Genomic DNA, 19,443 nt, shown 5'->3' with positions numbered 1-19,443 from the left:
ATTTAATTATTGCATTGCATTCTTTTTTATACTTTTATTTAACGAATTATCATATATATATATATATATATATAAAGTACAAAATAATACATAGAGTAATAGTATAAAATAATGTCTCGGAAAAAAATGAAAGAAAGAACATTAATAAGATAATCGTGCAGTTTCGTGCAAGTAGCTTTCCGTTTCGTAGAGAATGTCCTGCAAATATTCTTTTATTGTAGATATTTCACAAAATATTCACTGAAAAGATTCTTATGCATTAATGCTAATTATTCCAACTCTAACTCCTCAAATTTAATTAGTTATTCTAACACAAAATTCACATAACGAAGAACAAAAATAAAATGGGTATTCATTTATATATGTATATTATAATTGTAAACTTTTTTTATATTTTTTCTTATGTATCATTTGATTTGTCAGTGATAGAGGTTCCTTTCGTTTTCCTTAGAAATATATTCTTGCTTTAAAAAAAAAAGCGGAAAGAACACGTATTATAATCTCTAATAATCGAAGGGCGTAAAAAAAATGAAACAACGCTGCAATAAAGTCGCGAGGGTTCTACAACATTTTAGCGACATCGTAATGGAGACACAGCGAGTAAAAACGGTAAATGAGAGACGCGGGTGCGAAAAGACGAAAGAGAACGAAGCGGATGCAGGACAATCGCAAGCGAGAAAAAAAGAGGGATACGGTCGCGAAGAAGAGACACGAAAGGGGGTTGGAGGATGAAAGTACGGACGGAGAGAAACATCGCCCTTACGCAAACTATGCGCTCACTCGAAAGATCGTTTCAAGGTTTACGGAAGGCGTATAATCCCGTTTATCGTCCTCGTAAATCCGTGGATATATACTTCGTCGCCCACCCATCTACTCTTCTCTCTCTCTCTCTCTCAGCACGCACCGCCATCCACCTCTCGTGTGTAGGGAAACTCTGGGTGGTGCTTTAATCCCTTTCCATTTTACGAGCGCCTTTTACGAGCGCGCCTTGCAGGACCGCTCGCGCCGATATGCAGGTTTCGGGAACGAGCGAGTTGCCTCTTCCGGTGGCGTCTCCCTCACGCATCTAGTGTCCCAAAAGTGAGACATATGCAAGAATAATCTTAGGTAAATTTGAACGCGAGATTTTTCCCTCGTAATTTTCAAAGATGTTTCTATTGAGATTGGACTAAATCAAAGTCTTCAGTTCGCATAAATCTGAAGTGGGGAAAAAACGTTCGTATCTTCGTAGACAGTACTTTTGAGTTTCGAGTTACGACAGAGAGTTCTCGAGTGAAGTAAAAAAAGAGCAAGCTCCAGTCAATTTTGCACGCGCCTTTTTTTTTATATCAGATTTTTATAACCCCGTCGAATAAAGGAAGTTTCTCAATTTTTGCCGGGACACCCGGTGTGTATGCGAGTCGGGGCGTATCCTGCATCGTCCGCAAAACTACCACGGCAGGATAAAATCGTCCGCCTGCATATCATGAAAATTGCGCACGAAAACAACAACGGCGCGGTGGCATCGTAAAGGGAAGAGAACGACGACGCGATTCGATTCTTCGTTTTCGTTGCGTAGGAGTAGCAAATGGGATTCAGTGAATGCGATTCCGTCGCGTTGCTACGTTACACTTTTCAGGATATATTTTCAAGATATATATTTCATACGGTAAACCATCCACAGCGTTGTAACTCGCGCGTAAAACGGCCTGACGATCAAGTTTTCGACATTGATTATAGATATCAAACGTATTCGAAGCAAGTTTGGATATATCACGCATATCGCTCGAATCGAATAGTCAAATAGATTTTTCTTCTTCTTTTTTGAACGAGAAACTGTATATAAAGTAGGAAATGAGGAAACAAGTTAATTGTAGAAATTCTTTTTCTATCGAAAAGATTACACTTGAGGCTTGCTAAGTAACATTAAAAGAACAAAAAAAAAGAATCAATATCAGTTCGACACACCTATTCTGTGATATGTAATTGAAATATATTTGAAGTCAAAAATTGTAATGATATCGATTGAACAAAAAAGCCTTGTATATACATACATAGTTTGCAATGTTATTTTTCTATTTGATTTGTTTCTTAAAGGCAAGAGAAAGAACTGTGAGAATTAGATATTTATATAATATTTAGTATTGAAAATATTCTATTTATATATAGTTTTAATTTCTATTCTCATAATATTAAAATATATAAAAAATAAAAATAAACAGATGCTGTAAGTAATAAATATCACTATGTGAGAACTTTTCTCGTTTTCTCTCTTTTTTTTTGAGCATAAAAAATAATAAAGAAATAATGTTTAAGTTCACTCTCGCTTCTCCGTGTAATGGCGAGCTTGCATCCTGGCTTACGAACGATCAGAAATTGAATAGAGGATCGTGGAGAAAGGAAAGTCGGATAACTTGAGACTGGTATAAGCAGGAAATAAATTTTCTGCCAGCAAAGTCCGTCGACATGAAGGTCGATATGTTCGCGATTCGTGTGTGCATCTTTGCACCTGCTGTTATACTTTTTGTCTATTGAACTTTAAAAGTAAAGTTTCGAGCAAAAGATAAAAGAAAAAGACCGGCTCATATATGCAATAAATCGACTATCATTTTCAATATCGTGATTCAAAGATAGATTTACTGTCTGTTAGATAAATGTGCAATTGATATCTTATAGGTTGAATAATCAAAGTATTGAATAGATAAAGTTTCGCGGCCAATTTATGAAACGAGTAAGATTTATGAGTAAATTTTCTTGATTGAAGTTTGAAATCTTGCGATGTAATGAGAAAAATAAAATAAATTTTGATGTAATGTCGTAGAATCTCTCGAAGCTATAAATTATTCAGAAGTATCTCAATTTTATTTTGAGGAAGATAAAAAAGAATGTACTTTTTATGCGATTCATTTATAAGATGATTATTGAACCAGAGAGAAATCCGGAGGATAATTTTCCAGTTTTTAAAAAATATATTTTTTAAAGAACTTGAAATTCATTTGATTCACTATTTGGAGGTAGTTAAAAAGTTGTCCGTATAAAATATTCAATAATTATCTGTCTAAAACATATTTTTCAGATATGTTTGAAAAATATCTTTTCGATTTTGGCATGTAAAAGTCCACTTAAAAAAGCATAACAAAAATCTATACTACGACACTTAACCCATACGTTTTACGTAAGAAACGCAAGTGTCGTTTACGGGATTTATCACATATCATACATCGCGTACATGAATTAATCTAATAGTGACGCACGAAGTTCGCACGCGTAATCGGCTGGTTCCACGGAATCGTAGTAGAATCCGACCTCGCAAACTCTGAAGAAAATCACGCCTACTTGCACGCACCTCCTCGTTCGTGACGAGCACGCATACGAATACGCGCGAGAGAGCGAGGAAAGACTCACTGAGTTAACGGAACACGAAAGTAGAAAGGAAGATGCTCGCGCGAGGGTTGGAAGTAGCGGTGTGCGAGGGGGTTGCAAGGTGAAACTGGTCGACAAGGACGTACGCGGAGGAGAAAGAGGGCATGTACAAGGTACATGTGAGTCGACGAGGGAAGAAGACGGAAGGTCGTAAAGGGAGAGAAGAGGGTGGAGAACTGGAATAGGGAGAGGCAGAGTCAGAGAGAGACACAGGCGGTAGTTGTGTGTCGAGGGCTTGCTATCCTCCCTCTCCCTTTCGACCTCTCTCCACCCTCGAGGAGAGGGTTGGCGAGGGGACGGGGATGGCGAAACTATGCGAAGAATGTGCAATTAGTGAACAGAGCATGAGGTGGAGTCGGGGATGAGGGTTGGCGCGGAGGAAGGGGTTGGTACCGGGTCCCGGAAAGGGAGCGAGTATACGGGGTGCGGAAGTGGGGAAGGGGGCGGGTTGCCGACAGATCCTGGTATGGTGGTGCCATGCCAGTGGATCTCTCTCTCTCTCTCTTTCTCACTCTTAGTGTGTCGGTGGCGATGTTGAAGATGGTAGTAGTGGCTGTAGCGCCGAAGAAAATGGAAAGAAAGGAAGATGGATGGAATGGCGCCCAGGGATGATAAGAAGAAGGAGCGGACTGGGTTTGCCCGGTAGTAGTAGTAGCAGTAGTAGTAGTAGTAGTAGTAGTAGTGGTGGTTGTTGTAGTAGACTTGTAGTAGTAGGAGTTTGTCGAGGTCGTCAGGGTGGGGGTCACCGTGTCAAGATGCGAGAGGATCCTCCTTCGGGCGCAAGGACACTTATCGACTTCCCAACCTCTCCGACTTTTGCCTTTCACCCCCTTCTTCTCCCCCTCCGGGTTTTCGCCTCGAAAGTATATACACGCCCATATAGCTTTTTAGGGTGCCTTTAGAGGCCACGCGGGAGTAGCTCGGCTTTCTCGTTCTTCGCGCGATCAGATAAGTGACGACTTCCTTCGCCTGGCTCTTACGAATGTTTGAGAAACTTCGCATATCGCGCGTCTTTTAAAGAACAGAACATTTCAAGGCGAGTTCGGAGAATCGTAATATTTTAAGACCGAATAACATCAAATAATGACATTAGTTATAATATTCAGGTTCTTCGGAAAAATTATACATTTTCTAAAGTACTTGATTTTTTCATTAAGCATGTCAATTATGCTTGTTTCAATAATTCGTTTAACAGTTCATATTTTTTTTTTTTTTTTTTTAAACAATCACGGAAAAGAAGTAGCCACCAGCTAAAATTGAACTGTCCTTACATCACATCTGAAATTTAGTTATCGTGTCTAAATTTTAACTGTGGTAACTAATATTTTTTAGCTAGAGTTTAACAGAGAATTTTAGCTATTATAGCTAAGATTTACGACATTAGAAGTTCGTGGAATATTTAAATTTTGCAAAAGAACGATCACAGAGAGATTAAAGAAAATTGAAGTAAGAGAAAACCTAGGATTCCTCGGTTCGGAAATATTTTCGAGCCGGCGTCGTGAATATGGCTTAAGAAGCCCTTTTCGAGTGCTTATCCCTCGAGGTCGCGGTGTGTTCGGTAATTGCTAATTGACCAAACGAGCTTAAACGCACTTCGCTGGTTGAAGGACCGGTATGAGGCGCACTGTTTGTGAACCATCGATTAGCGACGGTGCTTCGTGGTAAAGTCCAGGATACCCCGAACACATTGGTGAGCCTCTCGGGCCCTCGACATGTCAAAAGCGATCCCTCTCGACGACGTCAACCGAGCACCAAGGTCGTTCGAGCGAGTGCCCTCCGTTATTGCAGCTCGTAACTGCACAATTTGCAGCTCTGCTCGATAACGCGAGAAAATAAGACTTTCGAGACGACGACAACGGAACTTGTAGGAACTCGAGGAAAAACACGAAAATTAATCGATCAACGATAATATTTATATTAATTAGGAAATTTAATTGAATAACTTGGACGATAAAACAAGCGAATTTGATTACATCGTTGACATAGATTATATAGACGATGATATTTACGTGACGGTACTTCGGTAGAAATTTATCCGATCAGAAAATGTAATTATTTAATTTGTTTGATTTATTTGCCAAAAAAAAAAATCAATCAATTTGTAGTTTTAATAATCAAGACTTTTTATATATCTCATCTAGCAATTTCATCTAGCTAAACGCTGATCAAGCGTATATGAAAGATGAAAGATAAATTAATGAGCGGGATAGCGAAAACGTTCTGTCAAAACATTCCTTGAATATACAATAATTGCATGTTGCGTGCACGCGCTCCCTTCGTCTTCCATTTAATTTTACAGAAGAGTCCATCGTGGCTCTACGCGCGTTTCTACGTTACATAGTAACTCAGCGGATACCAATCTAACGGCTGGGAGATTTATATCGAAACATGATGTTTAACGATGATCACTAAATCTAATATATAGTTAATGAGCGCACACCGGCCTTTATAACGTCATCTCCGGGATGATGTGTTTACGATGCTATTACGATGTCGGTTTCAAGTAGTTTTCCCATCTATTTTCTACAAAATGTATTTATCCAAATACAGGTTGAAGTGAATCACATTTAATGAATAGGTAATTAGCATTTGAGCATTCGAATTTACACGGACAAAAGGGAATCCAATTATTTATATATGTAAGCAGATGTATATGTGTGTGATTTGTATGTATATAATAACAATTCTTGGACTGACTTTGCACTCACAGAGAATTTTCTCTTACAATTGACCCTAAAAGTCATGATAATTGTGGGACCATATGATATGGGAAGAATTTTATAAGAGAAGATTTTATTCTTTGATTAATATTTACCACAATAAGATATAAAATTTGTTTGATTAATACATACTAATATTGTTTATTCTAGTAAATATTAATCAAAAATTCTTCCAATATCGTATTGTCCGACGGTTAGCATGATTTTCAGGCTAAATTCTAGCAGAAAATTCTCTCCGTGCAGAATACCGTCTAAAAAGTCGTAAACAAATACGCTAGTTAGCGAAACGCCTGTGTCGCCGAATCTCCTTGCGACGAGAAATCACGCGTCGCTTCAGCGTTTCGCTAACGAGCCTGTAATGGGACATATTTCTTCCGTGTAAACTTCCCGCCGTCATTTCCAATCAGCCGGTAATAACGCTTGGGGGCCTCTTAAAATAGCGTTACGTATGTGCAACAAACTGTACCTTCTTACTCGGTATCGTAGATAGTTTATACACTTTGCTATAAATAAATGAACAAGAGAGAGAGAGCGCGAGCGAGAGATCTCCTCGTGCTCGTTACTTCGAGTTCGTGATCATAATGGCCCTTCTTGTTAAATTGAGCATCAGCCAAGTGATTTACGTTGATTGCTCGTCGCGTCGCGCATCCAGCACAATCCCCCACCCTATATATTCCTCTCTGTATCTTTCTCCCTCTTTCCTCCACCTTTTTCTTTTTCTCTCCTTAGGCTACTTTTACCCCACTCGTCTTGTACATCCGACGTCGATCGCTGATCTCGATCTCATCTACATGTTCGGGCAATGGTCGATCTTCGCTACGGTTTGAAGTGGGGAAGAAGTGTCTCGGGCACTCGGCTCCTACATGTTTCCCTTTTCTACCCTCGTCATCCGACGCTCCTCCCTTTGTGAAAAAAGGACCTTAGTCTTTGATAATAAATTGCTTCTAAGCTTGCACAGGTAGATGCCGAAAAAAAAACGAGATTGTATAATAGCGCCCGACAATGGAAAATGAAAACACGTAATTGTCGATGTTAGATTGCATAAAGGAACACTTGATTAAAATTGCATTTTTACTAAATATCGGAAGAATCAATGAAGGAAAATATTGTTTAAAATTCAGGAATCTTGTCGTTGATTAATATTCAACCTGTCGCGACATTAATTATTGAATTTGATATAATTTTGTTAAAGACTTCTCAGTCTCATTGTGTGCTTAACATTGCGGTATGTATATCGCGCATTTTCAAAGGTAAGGAAATTAATTAATCAGATTGGAGCGCAAAACGTCAAGCTGTAGATTCAGTAAATGAGCATCGCGTGCAAACGCGATGATTCGTAAGAATATCGTCGTCGATCGATCTGGCGCGAGATAAGAAAAGTCAAATGAACCGAGGAGCTCTCTCTTCTTTGTAGTCGGTTCTATGGAGAGATACCTAAGCCGGCATAACCGACCCCCTGCGAAGAATGTTCGGCCTTCAAAAACAGAGAAGGAACGCGGCCGGCGGTGGCGCATGGTTCATAGCGGGCCATTTAACGGTCTTTGCGAAATTGAGTCATCACGCGGTTCCCCTGGAATCTCGAATATTTTCCTCCCGATGCTTCTCCGTACCGCCTCTCCCTCCCAACCCCGCCTGACTCTTGCACATCTCCACCCTCCGCGTTACTATCCGACGAAGACGGCACATCCTCTCATAGATCCTCGTAATCTCCGCTCGGGATCTCGCAGCTTCCTGCGAAAGATTCGCGGCGGATGCGCGAACGGATTTCCGAATTTCCGCGACCGTAAGAAACGCCCTATCCGAATTCTTTCCTGCGCTGTGCACGTCATTTCCGCAGCGGATGTAGAGGAGAACGTAGAGGTACCGAGTATCCATTGCGTCTGCTCCCGTCGACCCGTCAAATTAATTTCATTTTTAATCAATACGAATATATATATATATATATATATATATATATATATATATATATATATATATATAGATTACCGATCACGTCAAAGGAAAAAATATAAGCATAGTTAAATTTTAGATGTCCCTATATATATTACACTCGAAATTTAATTAACAACTCTAAATTTTACACGGAAAAAAATCAATAGCTCAATCATAGTCCCTATATTTAAACATGAAATTAATAGTTATAACATTCTCCGTTAAACTATAGCAAAAACATGATTTTGTTGCATGTCTGAAAAGAGAAAGCGATTTATTCGTGTCTTTAATTTCTATCTGGAAACTCTCATAATCGAGAGCGCGATATATTTTTTCCGAAACTGGCACAAAAGTATACTGGCTAGTCGTTTATTACAAAGTCCGCGCAGTTGGAGAATATTAGATTTCTCCACGTCCGTACTCCGTATTTTTTAGCTTCGCAATAATCGTTACGGTCACGATCTACACGTCATACCGGCGACAATAAATAAGAGAACACATCGATTGCGCGCTTATATTACGAACAATGTCTTGTACGTACAACTCGACGAACTTGGCGGCGATGCAAGAACCGATATTCGTTTGGCCGTAGAGCCCCGGGACGAAGACGAATGCTCGTAATTTTGTCCGACTTGCGATTTGCAATGCAAAAAAGAAGATTCAGCGCGTTTCGCCTCGTGTTTGTCCTCGACAGTATTGCGTCGCTCTTCTCGCTCGAGTAATCGATGAATCATTTAGCGAGCCGTGTTCACCACCAACTCTTAATCGAGTCTTTCCACAAGAGAGGCAAGACGGTAATCTCTCTCCCGAAAGTTTCCGCGAAACTTGGAAATTTATCGGGGAAATAATTTATTTGCCCTATGGCAAGGAAAAAGCGGCTGCGATCGGATCGTGCCGGGACATCGTGATTTTAAGTCCTTTTGTTTCCCAAAAGTATGTATGTACTTTGATCAAATCGATACGAATCTAATCAATTAATCCCGCGATGTCATCGGCGTTTAGAGATGAAGAAAAAGAAGTCCTTTCAATCCGACGCCGTAAATTCTCGGCATTTAAAATCGATGACGCGTGCGATTTTTCATAGAATGCACATCATCCTCCGTATAAAAAAGGAACTCGAATCGTTTTCAACGCGATCAAAGTACGAGCTCAAAGTGTCCCACCCTGTCGTTAGAATTCTATGCGTCTGGGATCGCGTCTTATCCGTCAGAATCGAAGTACCCCGGCGTGATTCTGCTTACCGTACGGTTAAACATTATTTCAATTACGACACGTTTGATGCCGTCTGGCGCCGGTTTTACGGTCACCGGCGACCGTAAAACCTTAACGGCTGTGAAATCTAAGCGGTGATAAGGTGGCATATAGAGCGCCGTTTACACGCTCCGAACGGCCGGAAATCAATTCATCGAAAGCAAAGACTCCAATCTATACGATTCCTTCTTGCATATGTAGAATTATGTTATATTTGTCATCGCACATTGACCGTTAAATATTCGATACGTATAGAGAGCGAAATAACAATAATTAACGCGCTGGCAATTTCGCGGTTCAAGTTCCAGAGAAAAATCATTCGGAAAGAGAACTTTTCCGATTTCTGTCTGTTAGAAAAGATTTGATTTTTATAAAAATAAAATCTCGACGGCAATCGGATCGGGTGTTGGTAAGGGAGTCACTGCTCTGCTTCCTTCCTGACGATGGTCACCGTTAGGGAGACACTCCGACGGCCGGACGGTTCGAATAGGGAGGAGAATGATATTTAATTTATTTGCGGATTCTACTGAAGAAGACCCGAAGTGGGTCGAAACGTTTAGAATTTAATAAATGAGTTTGACTTGAGATCTCATTTTAATTTATTAATTTTGTGCATGTCATCCGCACAGGCTCCGATTGCCGTCGAGATTTTATTTTTATTGTAACACAATAATTTGAGCCGAGATTAACAGTTTGTTTTATATTGATTTTTATAATTGCATGTTTGCTACTCTATAAATGTATTTACATGGAGTGAGTTTTCTCTTAGAAATTTACCGTGAAAATCATAACTGTGAGATATTTTGGTATTGGAAGAATTTTGAGAGTTTAATCTCTCTGATTAATATTTACTACAATAAAAAATATCAATTATGATGTTAATACTTTTCAGGGATGATTTTCATGGTAAAATTCTCTCTGTATGTAATTATTTAATATTTGTAATTTGTTTTAACGGCATATTCACAAAACGAACATCGTAAATGAAAAAAATGATGGACAAATTAATTATATGAGAAATTTTTAATATCACCTACTGTTTAAAAAATACAAATCTGCATATAGATGATTCATCAGTATTTAATAATAATAAATATTTTATAAAATCTATAAATTTGTGAAATTTTTCTCTTGTTTCTCATAATTGCAAGTTTGGTTTGTGCGCAAAACGAAAATCATTTAGAAATGAGTCCTTCAAACTTCTTGTTGATACTCCAAGTCACCGCACTTTGATGCTATATTTTTCATAGCTCTCGATACATGGGATTCACATTAAAACAAAACATTCTGGCCCGTCTCTTTCTCTCTCGCACGTACACACACGTGTTAACTTGTACGCGCGCGATGCATTGTTGTATAAAAAACACGGAATGGAGCGCGCAAATGGAACATTCGTGTTGTTAAAGCCGACGGAGGCCGTTGGGTTTTCATCGTGGCACGATGAAATCTGAATAGTACGCTCCCGCGCATTCGAATTGATTCTCGGTTCTTTTCACCCGAGTTTCGAAATCCAGGCCGTCCCTCTCTCGTTATCGGCAATTTCGCGAACGGTTTATATCCATCGGTTTATAACCGCGCGAATCGAATGAAAGCATTCGGTTCTCTTTCTCATCTCCTCCTCCGTCCCATCTCGCGGAATGACATTTCTCTCCTTCCCGCCTTTCGTTTCCCGCTCTCCGCTTCGGCTCATTACGATTTATTACGGCTCGTTATCGTTGCCGAGAGTCGCGAGTTACGCGGCCGCGTAATTTCGCGTGGATATCCGTCGGATTGAGTCGCCAAACGATGATACTGTATATAGCTTGAGAGTGCCGTTTCTGCCTCGCGCTAATTAGAATTTATGACGAGCGCGAGCTTTTTTTTTTTTCACCCGCTAAATTTAGCCGCGAGTTTTGCGCGAACACGCGGAAGCTGTTTTTTTTTCTCTCGTAAATCGTTTGTCATTTAGCGATCCTCCGCGATGTCGAGTCAATTTGTATATATCCTCTCAAGGTAAATCGCGCGTATAATTAATAGTCGTGGTTTGAATTATTTATTTTTTATCAATATTTATGGTATTATTTCTCGATCGATATTTAAATTATGTCAATGCGTCTGTAATAAAACTCAAGCAAGAAATTAAGACATATGTAAATAACTCTTAAAAATTCATAAATCTCGTCTCTAATTAATTGTCTGCATATTTCATGCAAAGATCGTAACAGCTGTTAAATAAACTGTCGAATTTTTAATTATGATAATGCAATAAATTTAAAGAGCAAGAACCGAGAGAGAGAGAGCGTATATACATAGAGGAAGGCTGACGATGAAACACATAACTTTCAGAGACTAGTCTAAAATGCAATCGCTTGATTTAAATACGCCGATGATTGGCTCGGCTTGGCTTTAAAGCGGATTTTATCTGATGCTTCTGCGAGGCAACTCTCTCAAAGCCTATTTCGAGCGGTTGCTCGAGAGTTTGTTTGAATTCGTTCGATCTGCTTCTCGTCAATTCTAGAAGGAATTCTCGTATCCGAGACTCGCGAGAATGCAATCTTCGTCACGGAGCTTTCATTTCCCAGGACCGATCCTGACGCTTCTGCGGATACCGCGATTGTTTGTTTCCATTACCGGCGAGCAAATCAGAATTTATTGAAGCGTCCAGTTTTTTTTTCGCGAAACGATTCGGGATGAGGAAAAACAGACAAATAGGGAGAAAGAGAGATGGATTTAAATGAGAGTTTGAAAAGTCAGATAGTACTTTGGCGAAAGTTCACTCTGCCAAACAGTCGATTCTTTGATTACTATTAATTATAAAGAGATTCTATCTCTAGTCGTTTTAATTCACACTTCGAGTTTCTAAAGCAATGTATAAAATAAAGATATGAGTCTGGCACTTCACACTTTTTAAGTGTCGTCACATTTATTTATAAATGTTGCTTGATGAATCCTGATTAAATTATTAATAGAATTAAGAACTTGCACAACTTGACTTTTCCAATAATTATGGAATTAATTTACATTATTGTATTCTATGAAAGATTCCTGTTTAATTATATGTTTGCTAAATGATGTATTATTTAATAGATTTTTATGCAACGTATGGCAATTATTCTTCTTGATTATAGATATAGGAAACCAATTTTAAGTAACGATAAAAACGATAATAAATTTACATTTTTTAATCAGAAAAAAGGCAAAATAAACTGTTTGATTGTCAGTTTACGATCGCTTTTTATTCTCTCTCAAAAAGGAACGAATATTTTATATAACAATTTAATTATTACATACGAATAGTTTATTAACAATTTAAATTTTATTCCTCTAATTTTTGAATAACGTAATATTCCATTTAAGCAGAGATAGCCAAAAATCTGGATGAGAAAGTAATACAACTTTATCTATATTCATTCGTATTTCTCGCGTTTCAAGTTTTTTTGTTTTTATAGAAGAATATTGCGTCTGATCGTATGCAATTTATTTGAGCAACGATATCAATAATAAGCTTCGATCTGACACATAATTGGTCGTGTTGCAGGTCGCAACGAGCTGATTGCCCGTTATATCAAATTGAGGACCGGTAAGACGAGAACGCGAAAACAAGTATCTTCGCACATACAAGTTCTCGCGAGAAGAAAACTCCGGGAAATACAGGCAAAACTCAAAGTGGTAAGTATTACGACATTTATATGTTTCTCTCAACGTTCATTATTTTATCTATCGTCTTTCTTAATGTTTCTTCAATACCTATGAACATCGAGTCCGATGTCACGCAACTTCGATTACGTATTATCTCACCTCTTTCGTGGAGGGACAATCACCGAATATTTATTTTTCTCGCGTGTGAGCGACTTGAATTACGTTATTTTATATAAACGCGAATATTTTATGATGATTATCGAAATAAATTGCACGACAACGGCGGTTTAACATGACGCGTTATTATGATAATGAAATGCGAAATAAATGCGATTATATGTGATTATTTATTTAACAGTATAATATAATACTTGATAACACGTCGCGCTGTTTGATAATGTATTGAATAAAATATTGTACGTGTAAACACGCTCTTGTAAACGCGATACGTTGAATTGATATTTTAATCTTATGAATGGCGAACTTTTATTTCTCTCTAAAGCTGATTTATACTGAAAAACTGGTGTTATACGAGTACATATATAAGTTTAAAGAGCCGATTCGATATCCGGATAATCAAACGATTATATCTCAAGTCATTTATTACATGACAATTGTATTAATAAAATGAAATAATTTTCTCCACCAAAGAATAGCGATCGACAGATTGTCATGTTGTTCGTATTATTTCAGAAATATCTTAAAGATGAAAGAGAGATATCATATAAGAAAAAATCATGCGGAAGAAAGATAAAAATTTTTATGTAATCATACAGTTCGATAATTTGCATATTTTTGGCGTTATAAAATATTTGTTTTTTATACATAATATATAATAATTTTGCAAGGATTCGAAAATGTTGCACATATATTTGACGAATTTGCGTATATTCCTTTATCAAATAATTTTTTTATCGACCGAACATGATCAAACATTCGAGCGAAACGCTCAGCGGCGCTAGAATAATCGGAATTTAGTTCTATTTCGCATTTTCTGCCTCGCAGAATTCTACGTCGGGATAGTAGTAGCGATAATATTAAATCGCGATCGCGCGGCGATATGCGAACATTAACGGGCGATAGCCGCTGCGGAATCATTTTCGACGAGAGGGAGGGACACGCGTATCGAGAGGAGCATTGCCTCGGGATAAATCACGCGTAAAAATGAACCCGGCCCCGTTTAATCAACAGCTGAATTATTAAAGCGATTCGCGAACAATTGCGCGTTGGTTAATAAATCAAAGCACGGCGGTGCAATCGCTGGTGCCTCCATTTCGCCGATGGGCGGTAAAATAGCGGGAGACAGAAGGCACGAAAGAGAGAAAGAGAAAGGGTGAGAGAGAGAAAGGACCAGAGAGTATTGTGTTTATATAGGATCGGTCAATATTCGGAAATAGAAAAAAAGTGAAAAAACAAGCCGAGCGTGTAAATTAACCGTGCGATTGCATACAACACTCCGTGTAAAACTCTCGCTCGAAGGAAAAAAAACTTCCATTTAATCGAGGACGATAAATCAAAATTTTTTTTCGAATATTCCGCGCAATCCGGACGAGACTACCAAATAGTTGGATCGTTAAATTATATCGCGTAAACGTATTAACTCTCCGGCCGATATGGATATTCTAGTTTTCAGTCAAATTTTCAGCGAAGGTTGAGAGATTTTCCGCAATGCGATCGAAATCCTTTTCGATGATTTTTTGAAGACAAGATAGAGAAGAATGTCAAGGTATCGATACTTTCTGCCGCTACATCGAAAATGAGAGTTTTCACGAGCTAAGTTTCAAGGACACAAATAGATAACAAAACTTCACTGTTCATTCAATTTCCAGTGAACTTTAACCGAGTTTCGAGCCCAGATTTAGTTAGAAACAATGCTGCAATATAAATGAGGATGTTTCTCAATAGTCTTTCTTTCATAAGGATTTTTGTCTCAAGTTTGAACAACAAATCTGTCCCTCTTCAACAGTTTCAAAAGTTTGACACAACCGCGTGACTCAGTCTGATAATATACGTGTTGAATTTTTTCTTATATATTTCCATTACAATTTTACATGCATCTCATTCTACGCCTCGACTTTTAGAAGCCGCGAAAAGTTGAGGAAAACACCGGCGTTCCTCGAACAATTTTAATTACACGTGCGACATATAAATGTAATAAGATGTCGTCCGTTTCCGCACGCGCGGTTCCGCGCTACGGTGCCATTTATGAAATACTTGCGCGGGGTTTCCGTTTTTAAGAGTATGGTCAGCCGCAGCTGCAGCGGCAACTGCAACTGCAGTGGCCGCATACCGCGGACATTATTCAGGAAAGTAGCGGGTGGGGTGTACGGTCCACCGTGACGTAATTTTCTGGTTTCCGCTTTTCAGGAAGGGTGAACGCGCCACGCCGCGGCTTTTGTTTGTTGCTCAAGGGGGTTGCTACCCTCCTGCGGTCGCGCGGATCGCGCGATTTATTCGGTCGGAAAGAGAAAAATTTTCTCACGGGAGCTGCTGACGTTTCGTATCATGACGTTTCTATATATTACGCTTCTATATATTACGCACGCACCTTACGTCGTCTTTATATATGCATATATGTATATCCTCCGGATATACATACCTCCTTGGTTTCGTATTTCGCGTCTTTCAAAACGAGGCAACATCGATTTAAACGAAATTTATATCTAATTGAACTAAAATTATTATAACTCGTTATTAAGTGTTAAAAAAAAAAAAAAAATTCCTCAAATATGCCTTTTTTTTAAATACTTAAAATCTGATATTATTTAATACAGAGTATCTAAAGAATACTCTCTATAGTTAGATACTATTAGATTTTATAAGACATTCGATTTTAAAGCTAATTTTTTGACAAGTTAATATTTTTTATGGTTGAAACATACCATTATTTATTTTTCGCAAATTTTAAAATCCATGCGTTTTTATGTACCAGATTTTACGTCGGTAATAATAATAAAGACAGAAGAATCGAAATTAATATTTGATAAAATTTAATTTAAAAAAATGTGAAACGATATTTAAATCCCTCTCCTCATTTTACTGCTAAATGCGCGATAAAAATATAATATAAAAATCTCTATATATATTACACTCTTTGAATATAAACATTTCTGAATTTGCGATTTTGATTCCATTGTGTTTCTTCCAGCACATTTGTCATTTTCTTTTATGTTAACAACAGGTAATACGTTTTACGCGGGTTTGATTTAGCTTTTGTGCTCGCAAATTTTACACGCGCCGCGCCCATCAAACGAGGTTGCGCCGACTATCACAGTTTATCGAGAGAGATCGCGTCCGCCGTTTTATTTATTTTGGAAATAATTGCACCGGGCATTACGGCGTAATTAATTGTTGCGGTGTAAACGTACTCCCGATAACGGGGCGGTGGACGGGGGTTTGTAGCGGTTATAGAAAGGGATCGAGGAGGGGGTGCCCAAAAACGGGCAGCATTTCAGAATGTCGATAAACATGTCCAACCCGTTACCCGCCCAATCCTCTGCATTCCTGGCGTGTATTCGAGAGATGAAGGGTGAGAGAGAGAGAGAGAGGGAGTGTGTATGTTTGTGTGTGTACGCGCGAGAGAGAGAAAGACAGCGTGTGGGACGAAAGGTGGAAATTAAAAAAAGCGACACGGACTGCACCCTCTCAATTAACCGAATTGATTTTCTGCTGCAAATTCAGCGCGCGCTTCGCACAACGTGAACAACGGTTCGCACTGCGAAATGGACTTTTCGCGGGTAATCGATGTCATCCAACATTCATAAAAAATTGCATTCTACCCGGCGAAATTCGCGCACGGCCGAAAACCACTTTGTAAATCGACCTTATGTGACGGTTAATCTACCAATTCCTGTTGCGTTCGATTGTATTGCAAAATGTATTTCGCGCGCAAACGATGGAAAATTATGAGCGCGTTGACGTTAAGAAACATTTTTTTTTTTTAATTAGGGAATAATCGGAGGTGATTGTAAAGAGCGCCCTGTATATGCAAAATTGCTTTCTTTACGCGAATTTAATGCGAAATAAATTATAGACAGAGAGGAAGATCGCAAAAGTTATAGTTTTATTCTCCTCTCTCTTTAATAAAAAGATTAATTTTAATGACAATTGCCACACATCTCTATATCATTGCTTAATCGCACTGTCGAATTTGTAACAATATAATTGCTTTTATTAGGTGATAAATCTGATTATTAATTAGCGCACTAAAGTATCTGTGAAAAGTTTCCTGGTATACTGAAATTTTATAAACAGATATTTGTGTGTGCAGCGAATAAATATACGCGCGATGAAATTTTCTTAATTAATTAATTATCTCAATAAAGTTTATTTAAATTCTCGAGACACTTTTTTCTTTTTATTATTAAAATTCTTGCAATTTTTTAAATGCTTCTCATTTTTAATTCATTGCTTATTTAACGTATGCACTTTAAACTAAATATCCAATTTTTTGAAGCTGAAGATACAACGCTATAATAACAATTATAATATTCAAACAACCAGTTTGATACAAATTTAAAATGTTATTAAAACAAGATTTCACACACGAACAAAATTAGCTAAAGTTAATATTTTTTATCAATCGGGAAATGTTCAATTCGAGATGAAAAGCTTTCATTTCCAATCATTTCCAAGTCAAAGGGGCAACTATCGATATTCTTACGCGTCGACAATTTTTTAAAAATAAAAATTCACCTGTGGATTGATCGAAAGCCCGGTAAATAATAGGAACGGCGGCGGCTCTTTGTGCGCTTCGAAGCGAACACGCGAGGGGCGTAAACAACGTCGAGAGCAAAATGCAACCCGTGATTTTCGGTCGCACCGTCGGCTAAATTCTTTATTGCTCGCATCGTTACGCGGGCGGCGCTTCATTCCGGTCGACCGGCACTCGTAGTGACTCCTCCATTACGGATTTATGAACGAAATTGAAAATCCCCGTGGGGACGGGGACGAGAGGGTGAGCCGCGAATAAGCGCGGGGGAGGGTGATGGGGGTAGAGAGGGGGAGAGGGATGATGGTGGTGGGCACGGCAATTTTCCAAACGTCACGGCAACGAACCACCTCTCGTTCGCCTCGTCAGCGATTTTCGGTCGGGCGCTGATTAAAACGACGGCTTTCCGATAAAAGCGCGCCGAATTCCCGCGAATTTCTGTTGCAACCGGATTCGCCCCGCCGGTTTTGTTTCTGCAATCAACTGCATTGCGCGATCGCGATCGATTTCATCGCGCGGGATGCGGCGCGACACGCGCGCGATGGACGACAAAAAAAAAAAATTACCGCAGGGGAAGAAAAAAAAAAGGGGGCGCCGCCGCGCCGGATAATCGGGAGTGGGCAAATTGATTCGCATCATTGAGAATGTTACAAATTTATTTGCCGGCTGTTGATTGATATCGCGAGTGAGTATCCCGGATGTCGCGAATTCTCCGATTTTTCGATCGACATCGCGCGTTTGTCTCTCCACGAAGTGAACGATAAAAAAAAAGCGCAGCGAAAAATTATCGGATTTTGCTGTTAAATATTTATATAAAACTCAATAAATTGAGTTCTCTGTATTAAAAATGGTGTTTGAAAAATTCACTATTTTTATATGTTCTATTATGTTTGGTATTTTGTGTTTTTGTAGAAAATGTACTTTTAATTTAAATAATCGTATCTTAACACTCTTAAATGACATATTCTCTTACCAATTTGAAGTCGATTTGTTCTTAATCAATTTATCAACACATTAATTGTTTCACGGGACAAAATGAGCTATACATTATTTTAGCTACCCCTATATTACATGTGAAATTTAGTTATCATGATTAAATTTTAGCTGTGATAGTTAATATATATGTTTTAGTTATAGAATTCTCCGTGTGTTAAACTATAGCTAAAAATATTAAGTAGTTATCATAGCTAAAATTTAAGCATAGTAACAACATTTCAAATTGTAATATAGTTGGAATTTAATTAAGGTGACTAATTTTTTCCGTATTCTTATCTATAAATAATTAAAAAATTAAAAACTTATCCCAAAGTAAGCTTTGTCTTCTCAGAAATTTTAGCAATATTCGTAATGCTATGAAAAGCCATTTAAAGTTGATCGCATCAAGAAATTGACTTCGAATATGTCAAAGGATCTGTCGTTAAAATTCGTATCGGTTCTGGGAAAATGTGGACAACCTGTATCAAAATTCATTCAGCCTCGACGACTTTTCGATATAGTACTTAAAAAAAAAAAAAAAAAAAAATAGCAGATAATATGATACCATTTCGTTGGGCGTAACGTGGTAATCGGTCTGAAAATTTGTCAGGATCATGCCGCCAAGGAGAAGGCACTCCAGACAATGTCGAGCATGTCGAGCGCCCAGATAGTATCAGCTGGAAGTGCGATACACAACAAGATGCCCCCCGCTCTCGTGGGGCCCCTTGCCCTTGCTTCCACCCCTGTCTCCTATCCCGGAGCGGTAAGTCCTGATATCGGAAAAGAACCCCTTGAGACATTTTTTCCTTTTTTTTTTTTCTATCGATCTCTTTC

The 19,443-nt window shown here is 38.4% G+C and overlaps 1 protein-coding gene and 1 long non-coding RNA gene across 10 annotated transcripts in view; one reads left to right on the top strand and one right to left on the bottom strand.

Moving 5' to 3' along the window:
* Positions 1–19,443, bottom strand: part of LOC114931260 (uncharacterized) — a 114,224-nt gene that overhangs the window by 85,518 nt on the left and 9,263 nt on the right. The window lies entirely within an intron of this gene.
* The window catches only part of scalloped (TEA domain transcription factor 1 homolog scalloped), a 162,505-nt gene that overhangs the window by 134,444 nt on the left and 8,618 nt on the right, over positions 1–19,443 (top strand). For 7 of the 8 annotated variants that reach the window (XM_085481752.1, XM_085481754.1, XM_085481750.1 and 4 more), the window contains 2 exons: positions 12,823–12,953; positions 19,220–19,372. In XM_085481752.1, the coding sequence (XP_085337878.1) occupies positions 12,823–12,953; positions 19,220–19,372 (284 nt within the window). The remainder of the gene's footprint in view (positions 1–12,822; positions 12,954–19,219; positions 19,373–19,443) is intronic. The other variant, XM_029303235.2, reaches the window with a different exon arrangement.

Source organism: Nylanderia fulva, unplaced genomic scaffold (assembly GCF_048542155.1).
Source record: "Nylanderia fulva isolate GAGA-0341 unplaced genomic scaffold, ASM4854215v1 Scaffold19, whole genome shotgun sequence".
In the NCBI taxonomy this organism is placed as follows: domain Eukaryota; kingdom Metazoa; phylum Arthropoda; class Insecta; order Hymenoptera; family Formicidae; genus Nylanderia; species Nylanderia fulva.
The sequence above is the reverse complement of the archived record's forward strand: the minus strand, read 5'-3'. Positions and strand labels throughout refer to the sequence as shown.